This window comes from Physeter macrocephalus, chromosome 4 (genome assembly GCF_002837175.3).
Source record: "Physeter macrocephalus isolate SW-GA chromosome 4, ASM283717v5, whole genome shotgun sequence".
NCBI classification, from domain to species: domain Eukaryota; kingdom Metazoa; phylum Chordata; class Mammalia; order Artiodactyla; family Physeteridae; genus Physeter; species Physeter macrocephalus.
The window spans coordinates 129176310-129196762 of record NC_041217.1 but is presented as its reverse complement, the minus strand read 5'-3'; the positions used below and the strand labels follow the sequence as shown (position 1 = coordinate 129196762).

The 20453-nt window shown below is 40.7% G+C and overlaps 1 protein-coding gene across 2 annotated transcripts in view; it reads left to right on the top strand.

Moving 5' to 3' along the window:
- The window catches only part of CACHD1 (cache domain containing 1), a 217369-nt gene that overhangs the window by 124511 nt on the left and 72405 nt on the right, over nucleotides 1-20453 (top strand). For both annotated transcript variants that reach the window (XM_024119787.3, XM_028489306.2), the window contains exon 4: nucleotides 14931-15037. In XM_024119787.3, the coding sequence (XP_023975555.1) occupies nucleotides 14931-15037 (107 nt within the window). The remainder of the gene's footprint in view (nucleotides 1-14930; nucleotides 15038-20453) is intronic.

The following is a 20453-nucleotide window of genomic DNA, read 5'->3' as shown; positions in this document are numbered from 1 at the left end:
TAGGATATGTGTGAGAGAGAGGAAGAGAGATTTATTTTAAAGAATTTGCTCACGTAATTGTGGAGATCAAGTCCCAGATCTGCAGGGTAGCCCAGCAGGGGCTGGAGACCCAGGAAGAGTTACAGTTCCACTCTGCTGGGAGAATTCCTTCTGCTTGGGGAAGTCAGTCTTTGTTCTATTAGGGCCTTAAACTAACTAGGTAAGGCCCACCCACAAGTCCCCTGATTTAACTGTTGATCTCATTCCAATAATCCCTTTGCAGAAACATCCAGAATAGTCTCTGACCAAATATCTGGACACTCTGGCCCAGCCAAATTGACATATAAAATTAACCATCACACCCTCTTAGAGAAAGGATAGAAAATTGGTCTACAAAACCTACCTTTGAAGTTGAATTTTTATTAACCCTCAGGTTTAGATTGGAGGATTCCAGACTCTCATTCCTGGAACTTTCTAGTGTTCTCCTAGACTGCTTCTCTTTAAAAAAAATTTTAAAAAAAGTTAATGCCCATGTTAATGAGCTGCCTGCAAAGGAGTGAAGGCATTTGAGTAAGTCTTTATCCATGTAAATTGGTTGTATATTTTATGGTATGATTTAGATGTTGTGCAAATTTCTGTGTTTACATTTTAGTTCTTCAAGTATTATTGACATCATAGGAACCAGAAATAAGTTACTTAGAGAGTTGTTTTTAATTTTGATGATTCACGTGCTGACTTATAATGTTCAGATTCCTGTACTAGGCTCCTTAGGATTCTTTAGGGACTAAAGAGCATCAGGTCAGGGTTTGTGATTGCCTTTTTTTTTTTTTTTTTAAACTGAACTCAAACATGAGTTTTCTTTCATTTTTAAAAGGAGGCGAGCCTCTTTTTAAATATCTTATTTTTAAATCAATTCAGTCTCTATCATGGTAGAAAAGAAACATCTTAAGCTGTAAAGACAGCTTTTCTGTTCAGTTTAAATTCAGTTGTGATACAGATTATATCATAGGAATATAGTAATAAGACCAGATGGGCCTCTGCTCTGCCGGTTTGCTGTGTGATCTTGGAAAGTTCACTTAACCTTTTTAGTCCACAGCTTCCTCAACTGTAAACTGAGCAGTTTGAACTATACTCCAGAGAGCCAACTCAAGATTCATTATGGGCAACTTTTCCTGCTGCCCAAATTTGTAAATTCTAGCTTTGTTAGGGAATTTTTCTTCATCTTTTTGAGAGCTACCTAGAAAAAAAAAAAAAAGATGATATTATGCAGCAAGACCTACAGAGGTTAAATTACTCATTTATTCATTAACCTAAAAAAGTAAACACTTGTGGAATGGTTTATGGAAGAAGCATTTCAGCTGAGTCTTGAAGCAGGAAAAGGATTTGAACGTATAGGGATATGGAGAGAGAGCTCTCCAGGAGAGAAAGGTCAATTTAAAGAAACCCCCATGGAAGGAAATGGCCAGGAACACTGAAGAGGACATTGTGTCTGGGGGAAGTGATGGAAGAGGCAGCTGAGAAATTGGATTAATATCAGATTGTAGAGAACCTCAAATTCTAGACTGAATAACTCAGGAGACCCTAAGCTCTGTAAATGAAATGAAGGACAGTTCTCTTGCTTCCATGTGTCTTTGATGCGTGGTAGACACTCAGTAAATACTGGTTGTTTGAATGAGAGAATTTAAAATTTTCGAGAAAGAGAATGAAATGATGATCCCCTTTAAGGGGATTTTACTTGTCCACCAGGTAACTACTGGAAGACCTAGTTTGATTTCATTTATGTAGGCAAGGAACAAGAAGGGGGACTGAACTTGGCTGTTGGCACCCACTGTTGGGTATTGGAAGAGGGAGGAACTGAAGGTGACTGAGGTTGATTCTGGATAGCTGTGAGAGTGGTTGATATCAGCTTCTAAGTCATATTTCTATCCTGTGTGCCCTTTCATCTTTCTTCTTGTTACGTTTGAGTTCAGGGACCCTGTCAACTTTGTTTTCAGTACCTTGCTTGAACAGGTCCTGAATATGTATTTGCTGAAGGAGTTCATGCATGGTAGCAAACCTGATCTGGTCTTTAGTTTGAGTACAGGTAGTGATGATGATGTCAGAATTACTGAGCTACTTTACCTCGAGGCAGAAATTCAAGTACTTTTATGCCCATTCATGATGTTCATCATTTTCATCTGAGTATTATTCCATTGTGATAAGCTCTGATAGAAAACTTAAGTTGATGTTGACTTAGTTATCTCAGTTATTAGCTAGATTCAATAATAATAATAGATATGAATAATTATTATAACAATACTAATGATTATTATGCAGGGTGAATTTAAAAGCACAAAATTTCCAAATATCTATGTGTATATCACTTTCAACTCAACTTGTCTGTATCATGTTCAAGATAGTTAAGTGCAAGACATTGTGCTAGACACTGTCTGATAGACGAAGGTGATTAAAGCAGTTTGTACCTTTAGGAGCTCAGAGGATGCAGAGTAAACTAAGCAGACTGTCAAGTGTCATGAAAAACCCAAAGACTCTTTTAGAAGAAAAAGTGATTATGAACAGAGGTCTCTGAGCACTCAGGCTTGGTAGAAGAGTGGTAGTTGAGGTCTTGAAGACTAGAATTCCTGCAGACATATCTAGGGGAAAGGATGCCTCAGACCGGAAAACAGCAAGCAAGCATCATAAAGCATTGAGTGTGGTGAGGGGTAAGATATAGCTGTAATGGCAGATAAGAGATGTATGGGGTGGGCTCAGAATCCTTGGTTGACTGGACAAATTTCCCTCTGTAAACAGGTTTTAAAGCAAAGAAAGACTGTGGTCATGTCTGAGATTTGGGTAAATTAATTCGTTGGCAAGTGAAGGATAAATTGTGGTGAAGAGACAAGTTGTTTGTCAAGCTGGGGCCACCCTAATAATCTAGGAGAAAAGTAAGGACACCTCAAGGAAGGATTGTAGCAAAACAGAAGATGTCCTGGGTGGTGATGGGTTACCTAGAATATTACCCATAGACAGGGAATATAGAACATATAGATTCTGCCAACTAGATTTTATTGGAGATCTGGGTGGGGAGGAAGATTTTAAAAGATGATTCTAAATTTTAAATTGAACATCTCAGAGGAGGGGAATTATTAACTAACAATGAAAATAAGAGCAAAAGATATTTAAGAGGAAGGTGAATTCAGTATGAACATGCCGATTTTGAATTTAAGTCACAAGTGGATCATTCTTAGGAGGTGTTTGGCAAGCAGTTGAGTTTTGTTATTTATTTATTTATTTATTTTGGGGTGTGTTGGGTCTTTGTTGCTGCGCGCAGGCTTTCTCTAGTTGCGGCGAGCAGGGGCTACCCTTCGTTGCGGTGCGCAGGCTTCTCATTGCGGTGGCTTCTCTTGTTGCAGAGCACGGGCTCTAGGTGCGCAGGCTCAGTAGTTGTGGCGCACGGGCTTAGTTGCTCCGCGGCATGTGGGATCTTCCCGGACCAGAGATCGAACCCGTGTCCCCTGCATTGGCAGGCGGATTCTTAACCACTGCCCCACCAGGGAAGCCCAGCAGTTGAGTTTTTAGCCTGTAGCATCACTTTACTTTCATCCCACAGATGTTTTCACCCCCCCCAACTATGTCATATGCATGGCAGTTCAGGAGAGAGGGCATAGTGGAAACGTGTAGTTTTAATGCTGTGCTGATGCACACTTGAGTTTTGTATAAAATGATGTTTCTAGGCATAACAGCTGACCCACATGTGGGCAAATCCTATTTTTTCCAACCCTATTTCAAGGTGGTACACATGAAAAAAAATGTTAAAAATTGTTTAACCCTAAATACATTTTATTTCTTATTATTACTGTTCTTATGAGAAACAAAGCACTGTGACTTAGCCAGGTGCTTTTGCACTAATGACTCTTGTTCTGTTTTTCTTTGGGTAACACAAGGTCAAATAAAGTGACAAGCGTGGCTCTTGACCACTGAGTTTAATTTTATCGCAGGTCCTGTTCCTTCCACAGGAAGATGTGTTCTGTGTTTTTGCCTTCACAGTACTGAAGCGTGAATCTCAGTCTTTCAAGTGTTCTCCCTGCCTTATCTCACAGTTTCATCTCCAGTCCACTTAAAAATTATTATTACCTGCAGGCAGGCGAAATGTTACAGGTACATTCTTTATGGATATTGGTACCAGAAGGACTTGCGTTGAGCTCAGAATTCAACAAAGATTTTGTAGAACACCTTACATTTCAGAAGGCCTACTCAGTTACAATATCTAACTTACGTAAAAGAGTTACATATGTTTATGCTTCAGTAAAATACTTCCTTCTGTAAACATTATTTTACTTACATTACCTTCTTCCTATGAGCCTCTCAGTCCTGTTGGGTACAATCCCCCTCCTCCTGCATTTTGAAGATGAGGAAGTAGGCTCAGAGAGATTGTGTCAGGACTCAGGGGAGCTGGGTTTGGAACCCAGGTTTCCTGATTCCAAATCAGTTTTTCTTTGAATGGTAAAATATTTTGACCAGTGGTAAAATCGGAACGGCTTATCTGCCAATTGAAATGCTGAACTATGTATTCCTTCTTAGAATTTCACTTGAGGCTATTGTATGACCCTCTAAAGTTTCTAAATTGGCTGACTATAAAGCTCCCACAGTCTGGTTAGTTTGTCTCTCGGTCTTAAAACCATGTTACTGCAGTAGTCTGTGTCATTTCCGTGTGTGTGTGTGTGTGTGATATTTATAAAGATGTAAATATATCTTTAGGCGTATTGATGAGCACCCTCATAGCAGAAAACATATGCATTTGGGTCTGCTGACAATCCTGCTTTCTAGATTTTTCTTGTGTGACCTTCACTGAAGGAAGGACAGGAGACCTGCCACACTGCTTAGAATACTGATTTTCACCAGTGGCCTTTTATGGATTTTAGGGAGCAGTGGTCTTGCGGCTTTCCTTCTTGCTTGCTCCCTATCTAGCTAGCTAGTCTCTAAAAGAAACTACCGAGTAGTCTTTGCCAGCTTTAAGAAATAGACCCTTTTATAGCAGAAGACTTCCCTTGAGGTTTTCATGTGTTTTATTGTGCAAAAATATCAAAGTGTTCCAAAGAAGGTCAAGATTTAAAAATCCCATGTCGGGCTTCCCTGGTGGCGCAGTGGTTGAGAGTCCGCCTGCCGATGCAGGGGACACGGGTTCGTGCCCTGGTCTGGGAGGATCCCACATGCCGCGGAGCGGCTGGGCCCGTGAGCCATGGCCGCTGAGCCTGCGCGTCCGGAGCCTGTGCTCCGCAACGGGAGAGGCCCGCGTACCAAAAAAGGAAAATAAATAAATAAAAATAAAAATCCCATGTCTATTATCTTTCTTGGAGACTCGACTGGTCTGGTAAGATGATGGACCCAGCTATCTTCAGACTCGTAGCTTTATTAACTTTTGAATATTGGGTCAGTAATTCCTTTTGAGGACACATTAACCATAAGTATTCCACATCTTACGTTTCATGTTCCTTCTGCAGAACAGGGAGATTTGGATAGGCCTTGTCTCTCTCCTTCACAAATGTGCCTGAGAGATTGAATGAACCAGTTCATCTCCAAGGTCATCTGCTAACTGAGGTTCTTAGTGCTTCTCTTTGATGTCTGTGTCATACCACTCACAGTTGTCTGCTATTTACTAAGTACCCAGTGTATGTGCAGGAAGAAAACACACGAATTTACAAGCTCTGGTCTCCAGTCCTGGCAAGCCTCAACCTCTTCGGTTTTCTGCATTTTGTCATTCAGCATTTGCTAAAATTTTACTCTTCACAGGCAGACTCTGGGCTAGGCTCTAGGGATAAACATGGGAAAGGATCTCTCTCTTTACATCTTCCTAGCAAGGGAGAAAGTATATAAATAAATAACTGTAAAGTGTGTGAAGTCCTTGTTAGAGGTCAAGTGGTAAGATGGACAGGGGGCTACAGAACGGCACAGAGGGCACCGGTGGATCCCACCCGGCCTCTGTCCACCTGCCTGTTTTCTCTTATTTTTTCAGATACCTTTCTTTCTTTCTTCTTCATGCATCGCTGTCCCAATCTGGTGACGAGGAAGTTAAAGGATAAATGTTTAATGTGGTTGTGGACCCACTTCCAATTCTCCCAGATGTCACACCTGTGCAATTTTCCAAGCTTGTGTGAGAAGGCAGGTTAAATGGAATCTAGAAGCAAAAGCCGGATTACAGCAGGGCCTTCTCCCAGTGATCTGCTTTGGGCAGGGGGCGCTGGGAGGGGGGTCAGTGAGAATGGTAAAAAAGAAATATGGCTGGTTTGTATGACACTTAGACTCTCACAGAGAGGGAGACACTTGATTGCTCTAAAGCCTTACCTTCCAAGGGCATTTGAAACCAGCCTTGTTTCCACTCTGGCTGGGTTGCTGAACCCTGAAGATTTAATCCTTATTACTGATAAGAACAGAAAGAATGTGACTTATCTCTCCAATCTCTGCAGAGATGGAAGGAAAAACCATTTCTTGGAACATGATTACACATTATTTGACAGCTTTTCAGTTTGCCCATTAATTTAGGTGTTTGAATAAGTAAACTCAGTTGGGGCTGGGTGTCGAGTATCATTTTCTTTATAAATGTGAGAGTTCCTTTTTGAAGTGATCCCATTCTTACCTCTTCCCCCACCATTCAAACAGAGTTTAAATATTTGCCAGTGTAGATGTTTGATTTTTATCTTAGCTCTTTCTTTGCTTAGCGTTATTCTCATGGGTGGTTAAGTGGAAGATAAGGGGGTTCTTGTTTAATTCTTTTCAACTGGTGTTGCTCAAATATTTGGAGAGCAGACACTTCCCAGAAAGAATGAGCAGGAACCTGGTTGAATGGAGGTGAAGTGAAATGTCTCGCTGTCATATCTGAGTAAACCAGGCACGGTTGGGCCATTACTAGGATGTTTTCTGGTGTCCAGATCTCCTTTTAAAGGCTTCTGGAGCTACTGGTCGAGGGGTCTTGCCTTCTTTGCTTCCCAGAAAAATGTGTGCTGCTCTTAGAATGGAACTTGGTAGTTCAGTGACACCAGCAGCAAAGGACTGCCTTGTGCTGGGAGCTCGACCTGAAGTCTCATGGCATTTGTTCCACACCAGCTTCTGATCCGATACCAGATTTTGCTTCCACGAGAAATGTTGTGTATATGTGGTGTTTTGGTTTTTTTTTTTTTTTTTTAAACCTTTGCACCTATCTCTAGCAGTGATTAAAAGCAACAGACAAGTAAAAAATATCCCCTACTCCATTAGCTATCATCATATTGGCTTTATTTATGGACTCAGCTATCACTGTAAGCCTTGCTCTTCTGAGATATCCACAGGGATTTGCTTTTTAAATTATTACCTTTAAAATGTGCCCATGAACAATACCGCATTTCACCAACGCCCTTGGAACCCACACTGTGGGTGTGGTTTTTGTGTGCTCTGTGATAAATTGAGCAGCTTCGCTGCAAATGTTGAGGAAAACCCAGGGTTTTAAGTGATTTGCCTGGCAAATCACCTTCCAAAGGAAATTTAAACAAAGACCAAGAAAGAGATTTCAGGAAGTAAACCCCAACTGGTGTATGTGTCTCTCTCCTTTATATCTTTTTCTTTTTAAACTGGGACTGCACTGAAAAGTTGATTTACACTGTGAATTGAGGCTGAATGAAATCCAATTGGAACTCACTTGAACACTGTTTTGATGTGAGATTCAAAGCTTCTGCAAATTTATTTTACCTTCTACATTTGCTGATCTCCTGCTTGTAAATCCTGTTGAAGGAGAATAAAAATGACTGCGGCCTGATGGGAATTAAATGTCTGAAGTTCAAAGCAGTTTGCACATCAGAGCAAACGTCAATCAAATGAACATCTTGCAAGCCAGGCAGGGAGTGAATTTCTCCATGGGGAAGAGATCAAAGTGGGAGTCACAGTTCTGTTTTCTCCCTCGGGATGAAGTTTCGATCAGTTGTTCATGAAAGTAAATCCAGAAGGAAGTTTTTTCTTTTTTTTTAACTTGAAGGGGTAGGAAAGATGGAGTTATTTCTCTTGAAACTAATTTTCAGGCACTGGTTTTATCTTATGAAAATGAATACAGAAAGCAGTCATAATCCACTATCTCCCCTTTTTAGAGTGAGAGTCTACAGGAGATTTATATAGGATTGTTCTCTTATTACTTTTTTAAAGGACAGATATGAAGATAAGTTGAATTTCCTGCTTATTTTATAGGAAGATCTATAATTTTACCAGTTCTTGACCTTTCCATAAACCTGAAGTTTTATAAATGTGACTGGCAGCTAATATATTTCTCAGTGAAAAATCTCTTAGGTAACCCTTAAGAGTAACTGACATCTTTTTATAATGGATTATAAGCATGAACTTCACATTTCTCAGTCTCCAAATCAGGGTAAATAGCACGCTTCCTTTTAGAAATCATTTTTCTAAAAGGCATATGGGCATAAAATGTGCTCCTGTCTTCGGCAAAGCAACTGTTCGTCTGGTGCCTGGAGGATGGCTAAGCGAGTTTTACTGCTGTGTTTGGAGTCCAAAAGAGAAAACAAGCATTACTGAGTGTGAGTGAGTAGAAGGTGGAGGAATAATCACAGAGGTTTTGCTCACGTAATTACTTCTCCCAGCTGACTCGCCAGCTCTGGACACACCGTGCGCCTATATCTCTCTTAAGCCCCCTGTTGACACCTGCTTCCTTACCTGCCTGCACATCAGCAGTGTCGGCAGCCATAGAAGCAGAGTGTGGTTTATTTCTCGGCATTTCATGTTAACTCGGTTTTGGAGTGGGTGCTCCCCACATGCGGGGGAACTCAAGACATTGAGACTGTTGCCACTTAAAGAACTCCATGGAGCAGGAAGCAGGACGAAGGAGAATGATTGTCATGTCCCTGAATCCTTTCAATATCAGAATGTGGGGATTTAATAGGAATAAATTAATTTAAAACCACCAGTATTCACTATGTGGGGATTACCCAGGAAGCAAGGATTAAATCCAGTTCTTGAAACAAGGTAACAATCTGTTTCATCCTTTGCTAGTAAACTTTTAGAATCCAAAGGTCTGTGAGCCAGCTAGACAACAGGTCAAATTGCCCTCTGGCTGAGGTTCTCCTGCAAAGTGGTTATTTAATTCTCAAACATCAGGGTTGTTCTGTGGATTCCTTCAGAAAAATAACGTCTTCAGATATGTTCCGTGTTATTTTTGGATCAGGTTTGATCTCTGGAAGGCTGTGTGTTTGCACCACATCAGCTGGGGCTTCCCTGAGCCGTGTTTCAGTTTTACACCTCGCTCACATTTACAGTAAAGCTCAAATTGTGTCTGTTGTCCCTTATGTTATTCAGCACCTGGAATTCGTTGTCCCATGTGAGAATTTTTCAGAATTTGGTGAAATTTCCTCTTTCTTGGTCTTTTCTTAGTTCAATCTTATCTTTCTTGTACATAAGCCATTTGTTTAAGGTTGTTAGATTACCAGAATGCCAGGGTCTTTCTCTCAGAGGAGAAAGTTGGTACCAGGAAAAGGAGAAAATTGCTATGAGCTGGCCCCAGGTCTGCTGTATCTCTTCTCCACGCAGAGAATGGACATGCTCGCTCTTCTGTTCATGTGGAACTTCTAGCTACCACTGCTGCCCTGAAACCTCTCAGATTTTAGTGGTGAATGGGAAGGGAGCTTGAGGCTTTTCTGGAGTGAAATAATAAAAAGTAACCCCAAAATGGCCAATTCCAAAGCTATACCAGTGGTAAACATTTAAAAAATCTAAGTTATCCACAATTAATAGAGAACACCTGCCTTTAATATCTTCTTCGTCTTCCTTTGCATCCTCATCTTTGTCCCTAGGGTTCTTTCTCTGTAGCTATCCACTGTGAACCCTTATGCTTAGCTACTGTCATTTCCTATTAAGTAAAAAGCAAAGATTTCCCCTAAGCCCCACAAGCTTTCAGATTAATCCTTTCCTTTGAGAGAATTGAATTCTACTTCAGCTGTTAGATAATGTTAATGATGATTTATTGATTGATTTATTGAGATACAGTGTAATGTATTCATTATGAATGAGAGCTTGAATATATGTTCAAATCTTGGTTCTGTTACTTCCCAGCTATGAAACTTGAGCTGCTTAATTTAACAGTTCTGTGCCTCAGCTTCTTGGTCTTCAAATGGAGATAATAATATTTCCCTTGGGCTTGTGAAGATTAGACGAGTTGATCCATGTACAACACTTGGAATATTCTTGATATTTTATATATATATATATACACATACACACAACACAGTAGCTGTTAACTGTTATCATTACTAATATATCCATTACTAGTTATTATTATTTATTAAATGTTTACTGTGTACTAGGCTCTTACAAGCTGTTTTCTGATTATGAAATAGGTACTATTTTTATCACCATATTGCAGATGAGAAAAATGGAGGCTTAGAAAATGTAAGTTCTATGCAAGAGTTAGACAGCAATAAGCAATTTAAACCCCAACTCCAGTCCAGGTCTGTGTACCTCTGAGGCCATGCTCCTGACCATGCTTTGCTGGGGTGGCAGTTCCTTGTTCATCATAGATGTTCAATGAATATGATTTAATAAAATATATAGAGCTTTCCAGTGACTTAGCTCTCTGCCCTTCCACGTTAGTCAGCCACCAATAAGAAAACTTATGGAGAACTATACATTCCCAGGAATGCACTAAACCTGAGAGAGAAATATAAATCCTCAAGGAACTTACAATCCATTGGCAGAACTAAGACTTCTCAAGGTTTTAGAGAGAATTGGGAGTTCAAGTGCTACATGGTAGGGTTTAGACAATAAGGCTTCCCATTCCATAACAAAATATCTTGGCATCTCCCCTCACTTCACCTTTATTTAGTATATGGGGAAGGCAAAATAAGTAAGATAATTTTCTCATTATTTGTAATAAATCTTATGTTAGAATTTTTATTGATTAGTATTTTGCTGATATAAGCAGAATCTAAAACCAACCAGTCTGTATCTGTCAGACATCAACTGCGTTGACATTATGCTAAGTCTGATTACAAAACAATATTAAAAAATTAGGGGAAAAGACACATAAGCATGAATTAAGATGCAGAGTGGCACTAGTCAGTTTAGAGGAGAGAGGGCCCCTCACAGGCTGGGGCTGACAAGAGGACTTCCTGGAAGGAAGATGAGAAGAGCTGGGGGCTTTGTAGGATAGGCACAGTGAACACCAGAGAACATCACAGTTTGGACCCAACAGAAAAAACATGTATTGAGGGACTGCTCTGGTTAGAGCTATAGGTTGGGAGACAGTGGGAAGAGAAGGTTGGGAAGATTATTGATGACCAGCACTATATTGTGAAACCTTTTATGACTGACAAATGTTTACTGAGCATCTACTCTTGTTAATGTGTTACTTTCAGTTTTATTGTTATAAAAATGTTTTTATAACAATACAGTACAAAAAGAAAAACAACCTATAAAATAGTTCCCTGGTCTCTCTGGTCCCAGGAGTGAACTCTCATTTCACAAGGGCCTGGGGAGTCTGTATGTGCTCGGTGCTGGACTTCAGCCTTCTCCAGGGGTAGAGCTGATGGACCAGGTCCTGGCTGTGGAGCCTCCACCCAGGGACAACGGGTACACTTTGAGCTTACACTTCTTCTGGGAGAAGTTGTCAGTGACCCTCTTGAGTTGCCTGTTCCCTTTAACAAGTTCTTCCTTATTTGTCACTTAAATGAGGCAGTGTGGTGTGTGGCTCATCCTTGGACAGAGAGCTGGGTGATAAGGTCAAGTCTCTCTTAGGTCCCTGATTTGCTGTGTGTTCCTTGGTGTCACTTTCCTCAACTGTGAGATAAGTCTAAAAAAAGTTTGTAATTTGTACTGCAAAGTCCAGATGTGAGTTTCAGGCATACCTAAGAATTACTCTGCTCTCGTGATTCAAATTGAAAGATCCTCTGTCCTTGGTCTCTTTAAGGCATACAGAGAAGTACCTGTGCTCACGTGGAAAGCCATTCTACTGCCTTATTTATAAAGGAATCTGCATGATGGGATTGGAGGGCTTCTCATCCCTGGAGAGACTGTCAAAGTCAGATTCCAGGGCCCCACCCCAGACTCACTAAATCAAACTCTTCTAGGGTGGATCCCAGGAATCTGCATTCAACTTGCTTCCAGGTGATTCTGATATGGCTAGACTTTCAGTAATTAGGAACCATTTACCTGAGTCATGATCCTCATTTGTTGGACCTCTGGAGGCTTCTGAGGAAGCCCAGAATAGGGCTAAGCACTGGCACGATGGATGTTCGTAGAAGATCAGTTAATATGAGTGCCTGCTTTTGACAAGAACAATGCTAAGTGTTATGTATGCACAGTGGTGAATAAAACCAACAAGACGTGGGGTCTGCTCTCAAGGGGCTCTTGTCTGTTCAAATAGCCTGATCTATAAAAATCCACCCATTAAAAATATACACAGGGACTTCCCTGGTGGCGCAGTGGTTAAGAATCTGCCTGCCAGTACAGGGGACATGGGTTCAAGCCCTGGTCCAGGAAGATCCCACATACCGCAGAACAACTAAGCCCATGCGCCACAACTATTGAGCCCGCGCTCTAGAGCCCGTGAGCCACAACTACTGGGCCTGCGAGCCACAACTACTGAAGCCCACATGCCTAGAGCCCGTGCTCTGCAACAAGAGAAGCCACCGCAATGGGAAGCCCGCGCACCGCAAAGAGCAGCCCCTGCTCACTGCAACTAGACAAAGCCCGCGTGCAGCAACGAAGACCCAATGAAGCCAAAAATAAATAAATAAATTTATTTTTAAAAACATATGCAAATGGAGCCATAAATTAAAAATTATGACACTTGCTTTGAGAGAAGATGGAGACACTTGACATAGACTAGGAAGTCACCCACAATCAGAATAGATCTTTCTGGGGAAGTGATAAGTGAACAAAGGCTTGAAGGATAATTAGGCAGATAATCAGGAGAACTTTCTAGACTTGCATTGTCCAATATGGTGGCCACTATTCGGTGACTGTTTACACTTAAACTAAGATTAAACAAAATTGAAAATTTAATCTCTGTTACATTAGCCACTTTTCAAATGCTCGGTAGCCACATGTGGCTGCCATATTGGACAGTGCAAAAATAACACCTTTTCATCATCTCAGAGAATTCTCTAGGACTGCCCTGGTCTAGATCAGGAGTGGTGAAACCAGTTTGGCACACCACCTATTTTTGAAAATTGAGTTTTACTGGAACACAGCCACACTTATTCTTCTGTAAATTCTCTTTGGTTGCTTTCACACCACAATGGCAGAGTTTAGTAGCTGTGACAGAGACCTCGTAGCCCACAAAGCCTAAATATTATCTGGCTTTTATTAAAAAGTATGTGATGGAATAGGTTTAATGTGGCTGTCTAGCACATGGAGGGCAAGTGAGTTCCTTGTCTAATGCTACTCTTGCTTCACAGATGTTAAATGCTAAAACAAGAAAGGGACAGTGAGATTATGTTGCTTATGCACACCGGCAGCTGCTGATGTATTAATCTCCTCTTTTCTCTCCATCTGTGGCTTTTGAGGCAGCAGTCTTCTCGTCTAGACAAACTGGAGCAGGTCCAAGGAAGAGTGACCCCGCTGGTGAAGCAACTGTGTCCTTGGAAGCACAGTTGACAATGTTGATATAATTGTGTACTGCGTGAGAGGCTGGACTAAGAGTCTCTTCAAATCTCTTAAAACACCACCTCCTTTGAGATGATATGTATCAAAACAAAACTGTTGAACTTTTGCTTTGGAACCCAGCACACCCTTTGAATACCTAGCCCCTTTGCTTATGCAGTCAGTTCATTTTAGTAGTTCTTATATAAGATCCAGAAAATCAATATTCATGTGAATAGTCACGTGGGCCTTGATTTTTAGGAGTGTTTCTCCAGGGTTAAGAGCTTCTCTACCTGCGTTAATGGAATTTGATTAATGACATTTATCATCTAAGATACACATTTTAACACAGGTTTTAAAAAATCTAACTTCAGATTGCGTTTATTTGCAGGTAACTCTTAGAAACTTAATGAATCTTCTCGGTATCTGAAATCCCAAATAGCTTATTTAGAGGTTCAAGATTTTTCTCTTTCGTTACTTCTGGATTAAATTTACTTAAAAATAGTCTTAGTGACTATATATAAATGAGTCGGTACCTTTTCCTATTATTTTCTTGTAGATTGTTGTTTGCCCTGGCAAATGAGTCACTGATTACACTAGTGTTTATTGATCAGCTACTAGCCAGAGTACTAGCATTGTTCTAACTCTAGCACCAGCATTGCACTCCCACTGGAAATCAAGAAAGACCTTGGCTTCATCTATATTACAACCTGGAAGGTGCAAGCTCTGTGTCATTTATCATGAGGAACTGTGGTACATTATTTACAATCTTTCTGACAGCTTTGGAAAATGTTTTATTATTTCTTTTTTTTTTTCCTGCAGATAGGAAACCTGGGGCTCAGACAAATTGCACAATTTGTGCAAGTTCACACATTTAATAGTGACAGAGCAAGGATTCAAATCTAGATCTTTCCTACTCCACAGCCATTCTTTCTCCTTCACTACTGTCTATTTTTGTTCTTGGTCATTGGTTTTCAGACAGGATAATTTACAGAATTGTTTCACATATCACATCAGAGCTCAAGTCTGAATTTTTGTCATTCTAGTCTGAATTTTGTCAAATCTATTTTCTGTGTGATTTTATCAATAGTACCTGATTCAAGTTCATTGGGGGAAAAGTTGGCTTGAAGGATTTTTTTTTTAATCTCCTTAGCATTGATCTTGATTTCTAAAACCTTCTAGATGCAGATGTTGGTTTCACCCACACTGCTCTGAAGTGATTTTTTAAAAATACTTAAATTACAGTTTTACTGTTTATGAGCTGACCTATTTTGTACACAGTATGAAGTATTACTTTTGTTGGTTAGTTTTCTGGATTGAATAACCACCAAATAAATACTGCTAATTCTCTTCTATTGTTTCAGATTTGATGGGAACTTTAATACCAATGTATCTAGAACAATTAGTTGTGATCGACTGTCTACTACTGTTAATAGCCGGGCCTTCAATCCAGGACGAGACTTAAATTCAGGTCAGTAATCTCTTGGTTTTATAAAGGTGAACTATATTCTACCACATTCAAGTTGAATAAATTTATTGCTTTAGCGATTTTCTTTAAGTTTTGAAGAAAAAAATATGTACTTAAAATCAGGTATTGCTTTCTAGCAAGTTGACACTCAAAAGAAGGAAAGGAAGAAGAAAATCGAGTGGACGTGTATTGAGCATTTACTACACATCTATGTATGTGGAGTATGCCATGTGATTTGCTAGATTCTTTAATCCGTTGTGTCATTTGTTAGCAGTTTTACATTTGTTATTTTAAAGGTTACTTGAGAGACCCATTTGTCTCTGCACTTAGGAAGTGTTGAATTCATTTGTATTCCCTATCTATAATTTTTAATTTGGGAGATGGGATTGAAGAATGATGAAGGAGCTTTTCTACTACTGAACAGTGCCACGATGCTATACAGTCGTCCCTCCGTATCTGCAGGCACTTGGTTCCAAGGCACCCCCAAGGATACCAAAATCTACAGATGCTCAAGTCCCTTATATAAAATGGTGAGGTATAATGATTACAGTTGGTGCTTCGTATCTGCGAGTTTCGCCTCTGTGGATATGGACAACTGACTGTATGTTGAGGTTGAACTTTCTTCCTGGTCTTGTTAGAACCCAGTCATATGCAGTAGTAATAACTACTAAGGCACCTGTACACATGGTTATGTATAGCTTCAAAGTGACACCATGTCTGCGCTCTCTTGCCCTGGAGTTCCAGTCTACATTTCTCACTCTGTTTGTCTTGTTATGTACACTTGTTGAGTGATGGGCCTCAGAACCTAAAGGCTTCACCTTTTAAAAGCTGAAGTGCCTTTAGAAATCACCAGCCTCAATCCTAGAATTTTACCAAGGAATAATCTGAGGTTCAGGAGGGTCCTAAGACTTCCCTCATTACTAGAGAGATAAAGGATTTAACCCTTAAACATGAAGAACTGTATTTCCCAGATTCCAGGCCTCCTGGAGACATGTAAAAGCCAAGAGAAAAGCCAGAGGGCCAGAATATTTACTTTGAGAGGCCCAACCAGTATTGGTTCAGGGGAAGAATTGTAGCCTTTGGGCATTGTATACACAAACCAGGTAATCTATTAGGTCTGGAAAGAAAGAACTGTAAGCTTTATATTGCTTAAGGATAATAAAACTATAGCTGCTATCTAAATGACCTGACCTAAATCTGCCAGGCACTTATCGCCTAGACCAATATATAATGAATTCAGTCATTTTTAAAATAATTGGTCAGAGAATCTTGAGGCCTTCTGGAGCAGGTGGGGTTTATTTACTACTAGAAAGGAAGCTCACTGAAAATATTTTTCATAAAAAATAACTGAAGAGAGTAGAGAAGGACCTGGAATGGGCGGAGAAAATGAATTATGGGAGATTCCAAAGCTGGAACAGGGCACAGAGCTGGAACTTGAGTCTTTTGACTGTCAGATTCAGTACTTGCCCTCTTTCCCTCAGCTGTGCCCAGCATAGGGTGTGTGAGAATAAGAGAAGAGTCGGGAAGGACTTCCAAGATATCTGACCTTATCAACAAAAAGCACAGAGTTGCCATTGATTGTGATGGGGAAGGGGGAGGAAGAGCAGGTTTGTGCGGGACGCATGGAATCAACTTTTCAGTTTTAGAAGAGTTAAGTTAGTTATCTAAGTGAAAATGTCTCAGGGACAGTGGGATATACAAGTCTAGAGTCCAGAGAATGGACCAGACTGGAGATTTATAAATGAAATTCATCGTGTATAGGTAGTACTTAAATCATGAGACTCAATAAGATCATAATATAGCAAGTGGGTATGAATAAAAAAGAGAAGAGGTCCAGGGACTGAGTCTTGGGACACTTGACCACTTAGAGGTCACTGACACGAGAAGGAAGCAGTCGCAAAATCTGAGATGGCAGTCAGTCTGGTGGGAGAAACAAGAGAGCCATCTCCCTGAGGCCAAATGAGGAAAGTGTTTCAAGAAGGGGGGAGAGATCAGCTGTGCTAAGTTGGCCCACTAAGATGAAGGCTAAGAAGACTGACCATTGAATTTAGCAATATAGAGGTTATTGGTGAACTTGAAGAGGGTTGTTTGGTGGGACAGTAGAATAGAATGAAAGGCTAATATTTATTGGTTCAAGCTCTTAAGAATGCAGGAAAGGAGATGGAGACAATAAGTACGTGAACTCCAAAGGTCTGCTGAAAGGGAAGCTGGAGGGCCACATGGAGTCAAGAGAATATTTTTATTTTTTTTTTAATAAATAAACAAATTTATTATTATTTTTTTTAATTTATTTTTGGCTGCGTTGGGTCTTCGTTGCTGTATACAGGCTTTCTCTAGTTGTGGTGAGCGGGGGCTGCTCTTCGTTGCGGTGCCCGGGCTTCTCGCTACGGTGGCTTCTCATGCTGTGGAGCACGGGCTCTAGGCACGCAGGCTTCAGTAGTTGTGGCATGCGGGCTCAGTAGTCGTGGCTCGTGGGCTCTAGAGCGCAGGCTCAGCAGTTGTGGTGCACACGCTTAGTTGCTCCGCGGCACGTGGGATCTTCCTGGACCAGGGCTCGAACATGTGTCCCCTGCACTGGCAGGCGGTCTTATCCACTGCACCACCAGGGAAGCCCCAAGAGAATATTTTTAAATTGAGAGAGATTATGGCAAGGTCATGTGCCAAAGGGAAGGATCCAGTAGAGAAAAGTAAGGAGTGAAAAGAGACAATTGCTGGAGTCTTTTCCTTGATTAGGCAAGAGATGGTGGGATTCTAAGTAGAGGATGTAGAAGCACAGGGCATTCATTCTTAATAAGAGGAAGGAAGAAAGAGAGGGCATGTGGAGAGGCCCATAACGACCGACGTGATGTCAGGAATTGGGGACATGCCCTTCGTAGTTACTGAGTTTTCTCAGAGAAGTAGGAAGCAAAACCATCAGCTGAGAGTGAGGCCAGTGGTGGGGGTGGGACAGGGGTGGGGAGGCGCTGAATACCTGGTAGTTATACTAAGAGTTCTCTTCCATGACAGAGGTTTAGGTTAGAGCTCAGCTGCGCAAATAATTGGGAATCCTGACAATATGCTATTTTATTACAGTCTTTATTTGTCAAGGGAGAGGTGGGGAGGAAGAGAATGGTGAGGGCAGAGGTATGTAGTTAAAGATCAGATCTTGAGTTTTGCTGTTTCTAAGAGCACGTCTCAAGTCTAACGTCCTACCTGACAAGAGTTGTTCTGGGCACAGTTGACGTAGCTAGATTTACAAGCCATTTTGGGCAATATTCAGGTATCTGAGAACTGACTTGCTTGTATTTGAAGTTTTGTGACATTCCACCAGGCAGTGGCTGCATCCCAAAGTCCACATTCTTGAGCAGTCATTTGTAATACGAGAGGAGCGGGAGATGGTGGAGGGTGACCTCAGAGCTCCCCCTTTCCCTCCTCTCCAGCTCATGCCCCTTTTCAGAGCAGAATTAATGTGCTTCGTAGGCTATCACATGTCTGATATTTACATCTGTAAGATGTCCAGCCTTAGACTGTATATAATCCATCAATGGGTCCCTAATTGATAACACAGTTTCAGATTGCCTCTCAGCCTAGCTGGAAACAGACTCGCACAAATTGTAAACCATTCTTAGCTTCATTTATCCAAAACTAGGTCATGTGTCCATCCATCCAACACACATGTGTATTCTTCATCTTAAAACCATCCCTGCCAGATCTCTACTTTCTAAATTGACTCCTTGCCCCTGAATCCATTCAAATAACTAACGTTTGACAGTGCATGTGTTACATGATGGTGCTGGTCATGTTTTGCTCAGGGTCTTTCCTGCTTTTATCTCTAGTTTCTCACTTTCTCTCTCTCTCTCTCTCTCTCTCTTTTTAAAAATTCCTGCTGAGCTATTTTCTTGTGCGTAGCCTGATCCCTAAAGAGAGTTTATTTGAAGAGTCCAAGGAAAGTTGCCTCTTGCTCTCTTGAGTTACACAGTTAAGGTGAAGTGGAAGTGGGAGTGTTAGTCTTTCTCGCCAGAAGAAAAGGTGTCTGGACTTTCTTTATTGTGTTTGATTTAAAGAGCATTTGAAGTTGCAAACTTCGATCTTGGTCACATTGCCGTCTTCATTGAGAAACAGGATTCACGGGGTGAAAGAGGCGTTTATAAGTCACGTTACAGCAAGAAATGCTGCAGGAGGTACAGGTGGGCACTGGCGGCTATGGACCGTGCTGTTAATTTCAATGGCTTCATTGCTTCCTTCTGTGAACAACAAAGATTGGCTCTGTGCTATAGGTTTTTCACTTTTCTTTAAAATAGCTTGAAAATTATCTATTAAAAATGCTAATGCCAATGCAGTGTAAAGCTGTGTTCTATCTATAATAAAAGAATAAAAATCAACAAAACTAGGAATTTCTAGGGTTTTTTTAAGGCCTAATTACTCCAGCTTCATGATTGCATTAGTATTATAAAAGATTGGTAATTATTTTTATAACATCTAAAAAACTATTCAGTCACTGAGAAATCTAGATTCTTGAGGTTATATGGTTCCGTTTACATTCATGTATGTGGGTGTACGTATGTATATACACAAAATTAAGTACACAAACAGAGGGCCCTTTTCTTCACCTTGCTTCCCCTTCAAGCTCTATTCCTATACTGCGAACTACTTTGAAGTCTCATCTTATAGTTTCTCACACCAACCCTATTACACTGATTCAGAAGATTTTATTAGCCACATGTATTCATTATGGAAAGAGTATATATATACTCTTTCCATAATGCCTATGATCATAATGGATACAGCCTGGTTTTTTGTTGTTTGTTTTTTTTACTTAGCAAATGTATTCTGGACATTCTTCTGTGTCTATGTAAATAAATATACATCTCTATCATTGTAGCAGTGTATAATTGTGTAACATTGTTGAATCAACCAATCTGCTCCAGTTCAACATTTAGACTGTCCCCGGTTTTCACTATATCATTGCTCCCTGGAGGATCTCAAGGGACCCCTCCATAGTTTCACTTGACAGCTATGTAACATTTGGCATGTAAGCTTCTGTTTTGAAACTCTGTAATCCTGAGTTCCTATAAAATTGTCCTGTGCCATTTATCCCCGGACTTCTGTGCCCAGGCCTTCTCATCCTTCTTCTTGAGCTCCTTTTCCCTGAAGTGGATGTCCCCACATGTCCTCTCTTCACCACCTCACTCTACTCACTGAGTGTTATCTCCCTGAATGTTCTCGATTTATGCAGTACTCCCACTCCTACCACATGCTACTCAATTCTAAATCTCTGTCTCCAGCACTGGCCTGTTTATGAGTTTATTTATTGAGGAACCAACTTCAGGGGACACATCTCTCCATGATTATCCTATAGCTACCTCAAAATTTAAAACAGTCAAACAAACAAGAACACTTTCCTCTAAACTTACTCCCCAATCTGGGTACCCATCTCCTG